Source organism: Corapipo altera, unplaced genomic scaffold (assembly GCF_003945725.1).
Source record: "Corapipo altera isolate COAL_440 unplaced genomic scaffold, ASM394572v1 23b, whole genome shotgun sequence".
Classification (NCBI taxonomy): Eukaryota; Metazoa; Chordata; class Aves; order Passeriformes; family Pipridae; genus Corapipo; species Corapipo altera.
The window spans coordinates 8241131-8254332 of NW_020884885.1; the positions used below are offsets into that span (position 1 = coordinate 8241131).

At 45.2% G+C, this 13202-nt stretch overlaps 1 protein-coding gene across 1 annotated transcript; it reads right to left on the reverse strand.

The window, feature by feature from the left end:
• Positions 1-3610: 3610 nt before the first annotated feature.
• On the reverse strand, positions 3611-6073 carry CHAC1 (ChaC glutathione specific gamma-glutamylcyclotransferase 1). Its single transcript, XM_027642426.1, has 3 exons — positions 5789-6073; positions 5661-5696; positions 3611-5405 (listed from the first exon to the last, which is right to left on the reverse strand). The coding sequence occupies exons 1-3, from the start codon at positions 6041-6043 to the stop codon at positions 4974-4976; spliced, it is 723 nt and encodes a 240-aa protein (XP_027498227.1). The 5' UTR covers positions 6044-6073; the 3' UTR covers positions 3611-4973.
• Positions 6074-13202: the final 7129 nt, after the last annotated feature.

Sequence of the window (13202 nt, forward strand, 5' to 3'; positions counted from 1 at the left end):
TTGGGACCAGATATTTTTAGATTGCATCTGTCCTTGATTTCTAAAAAAAAAAAAACCTTTGGATTTGGTGCTACTGAAGTATGTGCTGTGTCATGAAAACTGGCAGCACCAAAGTGAAAAGTCTGACTCAGGGAAAATCTCCCATCCAAATTCTGCTAATTTGTTTTCTCCTCTGCCTTTGCGATTAAATTATTGTGCTGAATGTGATATAACCCCATTTAAACTTTCACAAAGGTCTTCCAGGCCTCGATTGACTACCAGCTTTTGGAACATGTCAGCAGTGCCATCATTCTGGCACTGAACTATCTATAATGTGTTGTAAGAAGCATCAAAGTGCACAGGTGACCACGTCTGTGTGTTCTGTGCTGAATATTTTATGCAAGGTCAGTCTCACTTGTCCTTGTGCAGCTGTACAGCCGGTAGACCCTCTTTCTTTCCCCTGCTTTCTTTTCCCTCCAATCTTCCCTGGTAACAGGAGCAGAAGAACACGCTGTTACCAAGCCAGACATGGTTTCTGGACACATTCACTCAGTATTCAGTGTGCTTGAAGTGCTTCTGCTGCAGAGGGGAGTGCTGGCCAGAGCGCAGCCTCTCTGTAGCTGGAGCACCAGCTGCTCTCACTGTCACCAGCCGGTCAGCCTGTGTATAGCTGTAGAGGCTGACCTGGAGCATTCTTTGGGATTTTATCTTTTGCTATTCCTCGGCCTGTGAAACATCTGTAGGTAATTAAATCCACATTTCAGCCTGTCTCTTGGGCAGCAAGCAGAAACATGTGGAATAACACATGTGCTGCATACAACCAGCTGCAGCTCCTGCAGCAGCTGTTAAAGCCAGCATGTGCCATCCCTGTGACTTGCAGGCTGCCTGCAAGCCTCTCCCCACCACACACCACAGAGCCCCAGGGGCCCTCTCAAGCCTATCGGTATGCCCGCAGAGCTGCACCTCTTCCCTTCAGCTCCTCCTGGGACTGAGATCCCACATGGGCAGCCCTCAGAGTCTGTGCTAGCCCCACTTCTGGGATGCTCAAACGCACGTTCTCCTCAGGTAGGCTCAAACAAGCGTTGGCTGCTTTGGCACCATCTGAGGAATGCTGGTGTGTTCCCTACTCCTCTCCTACCATCTCCCTCCCTAAGCTGCATGCCTTTATTGCCATCAACCGCAAATATGAGTTCAGTCTCACTAATTTTCTCACCAGGCATCTCATCTAGAGAAGTAACAGAGCACAGGTAAGTTCACACTTTGATGATGCTATATTTAAACTACATTTTTACTAAAGCTGGAATCACTTTGGTAGAGACTTACCTATGGTCTCTTCTGTTCTTAACACTGTACCTTGAAACTGAGATGATACTGGAGCACCTAAGAACCAGAGTGCTTTTTCTCTTGGTTTTGTCTTCTCTGAATCCTTTTAACACTGCTGAGTTTCGTTATTCTTTCTCCTGCCCTATAAAGGACTGTGTGTCCTCAGGAGCACTTTATACATATGAAGACTGAGGCTGGATTAACTGTTGTCATCTACTTTATTTACCTGGTTTATGCCACTGCAAAGCAGCTGGGTAGGTCCTCTCTTAATATAGTCAAGGAAATGGTGACTTAGGACCATGTTCCAAGGCTGTGTGGGAACTGCTGGGCAGGAAAATGGAAAAGGCTGAAGAAGGAGTTGAAATCATGTGAATTGTGCTGAGTATAGAAACTTGGGAAGTATGTGATTGATAGTGCTTGTAAACATTTCTATTGCAATTGGTTTCTAGTAGGAGATGCCCTGATAGGCACAAGCTTTTCATAAGGAAGTCAGAGAAAACTGCACATGGGAGAGGAAGCTGCTAGATAGGGAAACATCTCCAGAAGTGTCTGGCAGCACTTTACAAATGAAGGCAGTTGTCCTACGCTCTGACAGGGACAAGTGCTCTTTCCCAGGCCGGCTGTCTGGCCAGTGGCAGAGCTGCCAGAAGCTAGAGGTGGACCCCCAGCTGGCTGTTTTGCCAGGGCTGGCTAGTCAGGGCATGGGGAGAGGAAACCTATCGTGAAACATATCTGGGGTAGGACACTATCTTTGTATGTTACCACTGACCTGGCACTCCCAAGTGCTGTGGTTGTGAGACTGCCTCCAAGCAACAATTATCTTCCTCACATTTGGTTTGTCAGAGGCAAGCAGCCGTGGTCCCATGTCTTTAGTAGCATTACAAAGGTAATCTGGGCATGTAGGAAATGTTGCAGGGTGCTGTCTCTCCTCAATCACATGGCCAAAGTTCAAATCTGGGATGGTAACCTTTTAACTCATCAACTGACCAAAAGGTGACCAGTTCCCAGATTTGCAGTACACAATAAAAGCCTCAGGAGAAAAAAGTTACATGATACCTCATTGTCTTACTGACTTGAAGATGCAGTGACAAATTGACAGCAGCAACCTGCCACATCCGGTTAAGAATATGGGGTTCTTTCTTTGGAAGTCCCCTGCAAAGAACTCCTTGGGAACAAAATGGTATTTCAGTGGTGTAACTGTGCTTAAAACATTTAAGTTTTTCAGGGAAGAAGAAACAGCAGCCAAAGGAACATTCCTAGCACTGCTGGGTTGTTCATCAGCATTCATTGCCTGTCTTTTGCCAGAGAAGTGAAAAATCACAGGGCCAACCCAGGCTAGGCAGGACAAACAAAGCAAGGACCTCTCCCTGCACACTGGCAATGCAGATTCATTCCCATCAATGGTGTCTTTGAAAAATCTGAAAGGTGTGAAAATGTTTGTTTTATCTGAAGCTATTTTGGAATCTGACTCCAGTCTTGTACTGGTAAGGGAGTGTTTCCCTGCAGCTAAGCTGAATCTTTAACCCTTTGATTTTCTAACTGGGGGATAACCCAGCCCCCTGCTATGTGCAGCTGCTCAGCTGAAGCGAGATCCTCCACAGAACAGTGAAAGTGTAGTTTTCTCTAGTCTGTTATCCCTGAAACACACAACTGCCTTTAATTAGTGGTAAATTCTGTTGTTTCAATTTGTTCTCATTCCATCACTCCAGTCCTGGGGCAGGTAATAGTGGTAGGTACAATGATCTGCTGGTGCTGAGGCAGCTCGTAACTGGAGGAGTGGGAATGTACCCCTGTACACAGCACATGGTGCACAAGGCAGAAAAAAATAACTGTCTCCCTTACTGCAGTCAGCAGATCTGGCTGCTGCAGCGGTTTCTTGTCCTTCCACTATTACTTCTTGGAAACAGCAACACCCAGTTACACTCCAAACGAAAATCCTTTGACCTGTAAAGGAAGAATCACATTTCTGTGCCTGCCCTGCAGAGTCAGGAGGGCTGGCTCGTATCTGTTGTCAGCACCAGCACTCCAGAATCAACAAGAGCTGGAAGCTGAGAAGAGAAAGTTACTGAATCCCCTTTTCTCAAAGGGAAAGAGTCTATCTTCCAGTAGATCTAGCAGAGGCATGCTGCTTAGCAGAAAGATGATTAAAAAAAACAAAGTCAAACAAACAAAAACCACAAAAAAACCCCATAGGAACTACAGCAGCATTAGCAGTTATGGCTTTGTTTTTAAAAACAATCACCATTAAAAAAAAAAAAAAAAGACAGGGTGAACTGTAAGTCACTAATGAAAAAGACCAACACCAAAGTACATGAGACTGACTTTGTCAGTTTGTTTTATTACTGGGCACAGCACCGTACCACTTCATATACATACAAGCCACAGTAATACAAACAGTCTCTAGCCTTTTTTATAATTAAAAAAACACATGGTATTTGGGAGGAGTCAACTGTCCCAGGAGTCAGCTCTCAAAAGCTATTCTGCTGCAGTTGCAGTAGCAGCAGTTTTTCTCACAAAATACTATGGGTTTTCATGCTGTTAATACATGAAGCTGAAAAGTCTGAACTTGTAGCAGTGCCTCTGCTTAACATGATCAAGGCAGGCTTTTCAACAGCTCACAGGCTTTCAAGTATGCTCAGTCACGGTCCTTTGCAGTTAAATGAAAGTGTGCCAGACACCCACGTATGGAACTAGAACCCTCCAGTGCTTCTATAGAAACCCACATTATCCTGAAGCACCAGAGGTTTATCCAGTACAGGGCTAGTTAAAACATTCCTGCATCCTGACAGCCTTCCTGCAGGCAGCACAGGCTTCTGACACAGGCAGGACCATTTCTTACAGAGTCAGTTAAGTCTGTAGCAGCACAAGGTCAGTGAAGCTTGGAAAAAAGCTTGCCATTAAAGCAGGCTTAGCTCCTCAGAAAATGGACTTAAAACTAGAAGGCACAAATGCAAGGCTGAAAGTGGGCTGCATACCACTATGGCATGTGAACAGTTTAGATACCCCTCCGAAGAAAAAATATAACACATAATAAATACAGTTTGACATTTTAGAAAACAAGTGCATTACTGTGATCCTTCACAACATAAGTAAGTAGGATGCACAAGAGCCTGAAGAGCCCTGTTCACTTAATATTGCACAGAAGTCCTAAAATTTCATGTCAGGTCATTGTACTGGAGGTGGGACATGGCAGGGAAAAAAAAACTTGGCAGAACCTCCCAAAGTCTCCACCATCACACAAGCAGCTTTCTGCCAATCTGAGGTAGAATTATATATATACTGCCTAAACCCAGTCAAGTCCTGCTCAACTAGTCTTCCAAGAAAAATGAAAAAGTGCACAGAACAGATGAGCCTCTTTCTTCTTTAAAGAAAGTGAGTGCTTCAGCCTTGACTCCTGGAAGCAAGTCTTACAGAGCAAAGTTCCAGTGAAGATCCCTTCTCTCCACCTGGAAAGCAGTGATGGCTAGCGTGATGCTGCAGATAAGGAGTATAACAGGTAATAATTGCAAGTCTTATAGTAAGTGTTTTACTCTTCACTTCCTCCCTCCCCTACTACTTGCTAATTCTCCCTTTACTCACTCAGTCCAGTATATTTAACAGAGTTAAGACTGTCCCCACTGCTTTCTCCCTCATGTCCCTTCTACTGGAAACCTGAAAAAAAAATTCCTATTTCAACCCTTAGACTTCTGAGGGACACTTGCAGTTTCTTCTAGAGACTCCTCTGTGTAGTATAGACATGGAAGGATGGAAGTAAGAGCCTCCTCAATGGAGAAGAGATGTTTATCCTCTGCTTGAGGACAAAAGTAACGCATAAAGTCTGCCAGTCTCAGCAAGTACTCAATGTTATGACCAGCACAACCACTTGAGACAATGATTTGAGCTGCAATCTCCTCTTCAGATGCTGGGCCAAGGTAAGAAGGATTCTGGGGTGTTGCAATGTAAACAAGAGCCAGAATGGGTTCCTCTGCATCTTTCTCCTGAGGGTAGAACTCCACAAACTTAGTGTCATAGCCTCCCAGGACAGCTTCTCGCACGTTGAGATACTGAAGCGATGCAGCAACTTGTTCCCCACGGACTTCATAGGCTACACCCCATGTGCATGCCTAAAAATGAAAGAGCAAGGTGCTTATGGGATGCTGTAACTGCAGTGGCCTCTCCACTAATGCTTCAAATCAAGGCTCCCCCTTACCTTGGGGGTCTCTGCACAACTGATAGCAGGGTAGAGAAGGATAACACGCTCCGCAACCCCCCCACGATCCCGGGGGGCCTCAAGGGCACTCGGCTGCAGACACCACTTTCCCACTGCTGATGTGGGCACCTCCCCGGCCCAGGCCAGCCACCACCGCCCCGGTACTCACCCCGCAGTCCTCCAGCAGCGTCACCACCCGGCCGGGCTGTGGGGACAGACAAGGACAACGCCATTAGAAGCCGAGCCCGCGACACCGGCACCCCGCGGCCCCCCTACGCGGCCGCCCCGTGCCCTTACCATCTTCTCGCTGCCGCGGTGGAAGGTGTCACCCTGCCAGAAGCGGCGGCTGTACCCGCGGATGAAGCCCACCTTGCGCGACGTGAACTCGAAGCCCGGCCTCCACACCAGCGAGCCGTACCCGAAGATCCACACGGGCGCCGTCAGCCCCGCTCCGTCCGCCTGCCCCGAGGGCGAGGAGGAGGAGCAGGGGGACAGGAGCGGCCGCGGCGGCGGCTCCGGGCGCTCCTCGGGACGCTGCGGGTCGCGCTTCATGTCCAGGCGGTGCGGGCGGGGCGCTCGTGGGGCCGCACACGCCGCCGCGGCGCTTTAAAGGCGGCCCGGACCGCCCGCCCCGCCCCGGGTGATGCAACGAGGGCGGGAGGTTTCGCGGCGCCGCGCGTGGGGCAAAGCGGGGCACGGGTTGCATCAGGCGGGGCTCGGGCGGGGCCGCTCGGAGACGGGGGGTCGGTCTGTACGGACGGCGATCCGGGAAAGCTGCCTGGGGAGCACTGTGTCGCCTGAGAGGTTCCCTCCTGCTGATGCGAGGTCTGACCCGCTGCCAGACCTCAGAGGCCAGTGGAGCGAACAGAGCGTGCCCAAAAGGGAGAAACCGGGGTGGAATGAGCTCCTCAGGAGCCTGCCCCACGCTCCCGGCCTTGGCTTCATCCGAGAACGTGAGGTGCTGCGTTGGAAAACCGAGCAGTTAATATTTGACTGGGTGAAGCGGCAGCTCCTGACGTCAGCTGGGCCGAGGGGAAAGGCACATGGGCGAAACAGAACAGTAACATCCGCACAAATGCAAGAACGTGGTACAGAATCCAGCCAGTTGGGTGCATTTTCCCTTGTACTAAATCCAGTGTCAGCTTGTAACATGTAATACTTGTTATGTGGATGGGTCCAGGTGCCGTCTGTGTATGGAATGGAGACCCAGCTGTAAAGCAGCTTTAGGCAAGTTGTGACAATTAAAGAGGTAGGCTCTTTACATTACAAAGTTCTTCATTTTGGTAGCAGGAGAGAGAGGAGTGAGAAAGAATGAGAAGCAAAACCACTGAGATATTTTATGGAAGTATTTCTCATTATTGTTCTTGTCCTTTGCATTTAATCACTCCAAACAGTCTTATTTACAGTCTTATTTAGTTTCCTGTTGGTTCCCGTCAAACAGCACCCACCTTTCCATTCCACTTAACAGGATGTTGCAGCCACAACACATACAGGCTCTGGTAGAGTGCTTCCTGTGCCTTGGTACATTCACCATGGGTGACAACAGCCTGCACAGCCCTCACATCTACCCCAGCGCTCTGTGCCTTACACAGAATGCCCTCCTCTCCTGCTCTGCACGACTGATTCTCTGACTTGTCACCTTGGATGACCCTTCACAAGGTCAGCCTTATCAGAGCCCGAAGCTTCTTAATTTTCCTCTCCACTTGCGCTTTTCTCAGTCACCTTCTCTATCTTACTCAGGCTCAAAGGTATGGGATTGGCATGGTATCCTCCCAGTGCTTCACACCACACACCCATGCTGCTACAGGCTTGCAGCCTCCTACTCTTCCTCCAGTTGTCCCTTTCCATAGGCAGACTGTGACTCTGTCACCTGTTTGTACAGCTGCCGTACTTGGAGGCCTTAGTCACAGACCAGAAAGTGCTCCAGAAAGTGTACTTATCACCTATCTGTATCAAAGCTCTGCTTGGCAAAACAAAAAATAAATCTCTATCTTCAGTCTTGTGGATCCTGCCCCCTAAGATACAAGGACTCCTGCCTTAGTGATGCAGTGTGTCAGTGCTAAAATGATGTGACCTTTCAATCAAATGAAACCAGTTTCATCTGGGAATTAAACCAGTCCCCTGTGTCCCATTGTAGAAAGTGTTGTACCAGTCCGTTAGGATACATACCCGGAATAAAGACAGGTACAACAGACATTCAAACACCACAAAAAATCTTTTATTGCAGTGAGAATAAAAAAAACTAGCAAAGAGAATCAAAAGCTAAAAAAAGAATACAAAATAACTACTTTATCGGTTAGCATTCATACAATACTACAATAGCTGTATTAACTAGTAAAAGGGGAACTAAAGGGATACCAAAAAAGGATATTAAAGCAATACTATGGACAACTTTTTATACAATATTAATTAGTAAAAAGGGGAATTAAAAGGAAATACTATGGATAACTTTTATTACAGTATTAACTAATTAAAAGGGAATTAAAGGGACACTAAAAGGATATTAAAAAACATTTGCTTTCTCGGTTGCTTCCTATCAATAAACTGTGCTTACCTACACAGACAGGCCAGGGCTACCAGGATCTGCAGCAGCTGGTCAGTACCCGTGCTTAGCGGGGGTCCCCACGGAGCAACACGGTCTCGATGGAAGGATGAGTATCGCTCAGCCCAGCAGCCCTGACACCACATTTTTATCAGCTCTGCATTAGAGTACCTAGGGCCAGTATGCAGTATAAGGTGATGCCTGAGCGGCAGCCAAACACCGCCTGTTCATTACCTAATAGCAAGTCTGCACATGCCCTACTGTAGGGCAAGGGGCGAACAACCCCTGCCCACATAATCTTCCTCTCACCATCATCTTTCTCACTCCTATGTATGACCTCCACCACTGTGTTTCAAGGGTATGTGTATCCATATTGCAGTATGTAGCAAAGCCAAGGAGGAACTCAGCTCTAATAATAGGGGACATTTAGTTGACTTGCTAAAAAGCACAATGGACCTTACAGTTAACTTGTGCCATAAAGTTACATTGTACAATACTTTAGCTGGTTTCACATCCTAATATAATTTCTTTCTCACGCCTCTATGCTCCATTGATCATCTAATTCAAAAGTACCCCCCTTACAGGTGTATATTTTTCATATTTAGTTACTTTTTTCCCCACTAAAATCTAAGAAATTTGAGCAAAACTCCAATATGTAGTTAATAAAAACATAAAAACATTCATATGTAGGTGCATCATCATTATCAAGAGCACAAACAGTGACAGACAAACCAATGTCTAAAAGATAAGCTGAAGAAGCTCTTGCCCTAGCAAGTAAAAAAAAAAAATCTAGCCTCTTTCTTCAGATTCTCTGGGACTTGAATTTTATCCATCTGAGAAATGCACTGGATTACACACATCTCACAAACAAAGCACTAGATATCTGCTGGTACAAGCTAAGGAAAACTGGACCAGAAATAAAAAATACACCATTGGGAAGTGACTGCATACTTGCTGATGGGGGAGAAAAATTGCTCCTTTCCAGGGCAGACCTGTCTCATTTGTGTGTCTGCCTTTGCCAAAAGGCTCTGCTGCAGAGCTAGGCCAGATTTGCAATGGAGAACCAATGCCTAAAGCAAAAGCCTTGGGGGACCAGCTTCAGATCCCACACCAGTTAAACGCTACAGGTCTCTGCTCCCTGCAATGGTGTACAACCAGGTCAATTAGGTATGAGGTTAGAAACTCCTTTTGAAGTCAAGTCTCTGATTTTCTTGTGTAAAGACATTGGGATATTGCTCCATCATTAGGAGCTCAGCCTGGGGGCAAGACTGTTACTGAAGTTGTGGCATACACAGCAAGAGGTTAAGAACTGGTTTTTGTTTGTTTTAAGCTTTCATTCATTCATTTCTTATATTGACTATACCTTCACTGTACTTTGGTTAAATGAACCAAGGGCATGAGGATCACTAGGGGTGAAGGGCTGAGCAGAAAAGGTGTCTTGCAGACAGTATAGATGCAGCTATGTAAGTGAAGCGGGTGGATACTAAGGAGAGGGTTTAATGTCTGTCCCTGTTGTTGGAGCTTGTGTTCACAAGGCAAAGAGAACAGCCTGCCAAACTGAACCACAGGAATGCTTGAACAGGTGTGAGAGAGGATGTGGAAGAACAGTGGAGTTAAATGTTGAGGAACGTGGTGTAGATTTGGGAGTACAACAAAAGGAGATGGAAAAAAACAGGATTTCAACAGTTTAAAAGTGACTAAAGGGGAAAAAATGGAAGATAATGGTCATACTCTCTTAATTACAATAATAATAATAATAATAATAATAATAGCTTAACAGCAGTAAGAATGCTTATTTTGGCCTGGAAACCTTTGTGAAAGAGAAAAAGGCAATCATAGCTTTATCTGTTACATCCTGAAACTAGTTTTTCCAGATTTCAGGAAAAGAAGGTAGCTTCTCTTTAGCAGTATATGCTGTGCTTCCCCAGAGTGAGCATTCCCATGTTGGTGCCGGGTGACTAGCAGTGCCAGGGCTGCCTGTTTTTCAGGATAGTGGTGAATCACCCTAGAGCCAGAAAAACCAACAACAGGACTGGCATGACACATAGCAGTGGCTTGTGTTTGGGCCTCTTATTTGCTTCAGTAAGCTGAGGGCAAACACTGGATTTCACCAAAAGTTGTTCTGTTCAGAAAATATCAGCTGGGGAGAGGAGGATTGCCAGATTATTTCCAGGTACTACATCTTCCTCCAACAGCTTGGCACTGCTTTCCTCTCTCTACAGTGAGCAGACAGGAGAATCTAAAAACTAAATTCTACCTTTTTCCTGAAGGCTTCAGCAAAGGTTACAGTTATTTCAATTGGATGTGAGGTTCAAACAATGCCACAGACTTTTTAAAGCAATGTAAATCAGTACTATTCACCTGATATTCACAATGCAACATACATGTGCATCACCAGAGGTCTTACTCACTTCTATTTGATGAATCCATTTCTTATGGCATTTACAAATCCTCTCCAGATGTGAACATTTACCATAGAAACATGCAGTCAGCTTTGTTTCAAACATGGAAATACAGAAACAACATTGTCAAAGCTTCCATATTAAAGCTTGAGGATCAGGAATGAGGCAGAGAAAAGTAGACAATGGGTATATTTAGATTTGTTTGCCACATCTGAAGGGAACACACTTCTGTTGTTAAATGCTTTAACTCAGGGGGTTAGATACAATCCTGAGCAAAGAGAACTGAAAATGGCAAAGGACATACCGGTATGTTTATTCCCCCCTAAAATCCAGGAAATAAAGTACTGTAAGGACACCAGACTGAAAAGCAAGTCCTCATATCTAGGACAAGGGGATAGTTTGGGGGATTCTTCTGCAGGACAGAACTTAAACTGATACTGACCTACTCCACGTTCAGTCTGTTCAGCCTTATGATTGCTACGGCTCTGACTGTTGTCAGCTGTGTTGGTAGTCTTTGCCATGGGCCCCATTCACAGATGGGAATGACAAAATTGATGGAGCAATAACAAACTTGGTTTGTATTTGAATTGGTTATATTAGGGGGGAGGGGGAATCCATGGGTCCAAAGAGCATTTTAGCATGACATCAATCCTCTCTGAAGAAAACCCAGCATTAACATTTTGGCTTTTAAGTCTTGTACACCAGCATGCTCTGCTGCACAATGCCTTTTTCTGACTTCCCCTTTTGTTCTCCCTTCAAGCTGGTGGGCAGTTTTAATCCACCTGGCAGGAGCTGGCCTCGATTGCTCTGGTCACCCTGTCCCTCTGGCATATTCCATGTTGCAGACTGATACAAGGTCCCTCCCAGCACTAGTCCATAAAAAATTATTCCATAAAGAATCAGAACTTGAATTTCAGACTTTTTTTTACTTCGTTAAAGGCAGACATAGTGAGCAAAGAGTGAGGAGAGGGTTGTGAAGGGTTGTAGCACAAGCTTAGGGAAATTTGTCTTTTCTCCCTTTAAGGTAGGAAAGAAACTCAAACACTTCCTACTATCATAGCTTGAGGAATGAACAGATTGTACACTGAACATAAAAGCTGAGTACAGACCTGCTGGAAACCCCTTTTGCTTGAGGTCACAGCATCCCAAACCTAGGAGCTCTTCTGAGTGCCAGGCTGTGAGCCGTGCACTAGATTGGCTCATCCTTTGGTACAGTGTAACCTCCTGTTCTTTGCTCCCCATGGCTTCACTCTCTGCCCAAATACTATGCTGACACCTACAAGGGCATTTTGAGGAGTCATGTGGATGTCCACGTTGGCAGCTTTAAGATGAGACACCAATGGAGGAGGCATGGGCTCACAAGGCTTGGGTTGGGAACCTCAGCCTTGATGTAAAAGTCAGCATCTTATCTGGGCTGATTTAGTGTTGCCATTGTTTCACTTCAGGAGGTGATTTAGATTCTGTTGCAGTATAAAGAGAAGAAAAATGGGTTTATAGCTAAATTTTTAAGCAGGTTTGAGAAAAACCTTAAGTAACAGTTGATACAAGCAGGTAGACTGAATAGTCCAAAGACAGAAATGTAGAAGAGACATAGAATTTTAATTCAAAGGTAGAAAGGAAATCTATGATTTGCATCCTAAGCAGGGAAGGATAACTATTTAGGGAAGTAACCAGCTGATTTCAAATAGGGTTTAAGAACTAATAGGGAGTTCATACAGAATGGAAAAGGAAAAAGTCAACAGAGAGGTTGGTACTGGTTTGGTACTTTGCTATGCAATGAAGCAAGAGCTGCAGAAGTTAGGGGCAATTTGCACATTGCAAAGAGTTTAAAACTCAGTGAGAAGATTTCTAGTCAAATAAAAAGAGGATCAAGAAGGAAGTGAGATTATGGGCAGAGTTGTGACCATCAAGACCGAAGATATCTTAGATGCAAACCAATAAAAGACAAGATGGTGATTGTTATGAGGCCTTTAAAAAAATTATCACGTCCAAAGCAAAAGGACTGTTCCAAGAACTTCTGGTGCTTGTGTCAAGGGAGGCAAAAGAACAGATGCAAACCAAGAGCTTATTAGCAACGAATGTAAATATGTAAGTGGGGCAGGTACCACACGACTGAGCAATAGCAAGCGGTGCCTGTATTTGAGACATGAGAAATAAACTGCAGTGTAGCAAACTGAATTCATACAAAGGGATATGAGCATTAACTGGACATGGGTGGATTAGTCTAGAGATTGAAAAGAATATCCTAAGCTGCAGAGCAGCAAGTTTTTAAAATTGCATCCCCCACTCCTCCATATGAAGAGCCAATAACAGAAAAATAACTACTTCATGTATCTTTAACTGCAACAGAGATTATGTGATGTTATTATATCTATAACCTACAATGCCTTTCTATCCAGTGCTCTTGTTTGAAGAGCAGAAAGTTCCCATTTCACAAGTATCACAGGAAATAGCTGGAGTGTACTCAGTCAGTTGTTTCCAAAGATTTGCAGTGCTGGAAAGGCTTTGTCAGTTTGCAGTGATAAGGTTTTGTCCTGACATGCATGCAGCTGTTCTTGCCCACATTTTCGCAGCGTCTTCATAACAACTGTTGCTTCTCTGTGGTCTAGATGTTATGGATTCATTTTCTATGATACAGCTAGCTAGAGGATGACCACAAAGCCCCAAACACAAGCTGAGAGTTCTGAAGTATATAATTGATATACTAATGGCAAAGCAAGAACTGCAGAAAAAAGGCAAGTCCTGAATCACCATCTCATCCCTTGAC

Bases quoted from the DNA above. Each gene is read 5' to 3' on its own strand.
- CHAC1 (XM_027642426.1), bottom strand. From the start codon at position 6,043: ATGAAGCGCGACCCGCAGCGTCCCGAGGAGCGCCCGGAGCCGCCGCCG. The intron at 5,697-5,788 runs GTAAGGGCACGG...CTGTCCCCACAG, and splicing joins ACCGCGGCAGCGAGAAGATG to CCCGGCCGGGTGGTGACGCT. The intron at 5,406-5,660 runs GTGAGTACCGGG...TTTCATTTTTAG, and splicing joins CGCTGCTGGAGGACTGCGGG to GCATGCACATGGGGTGTAGC.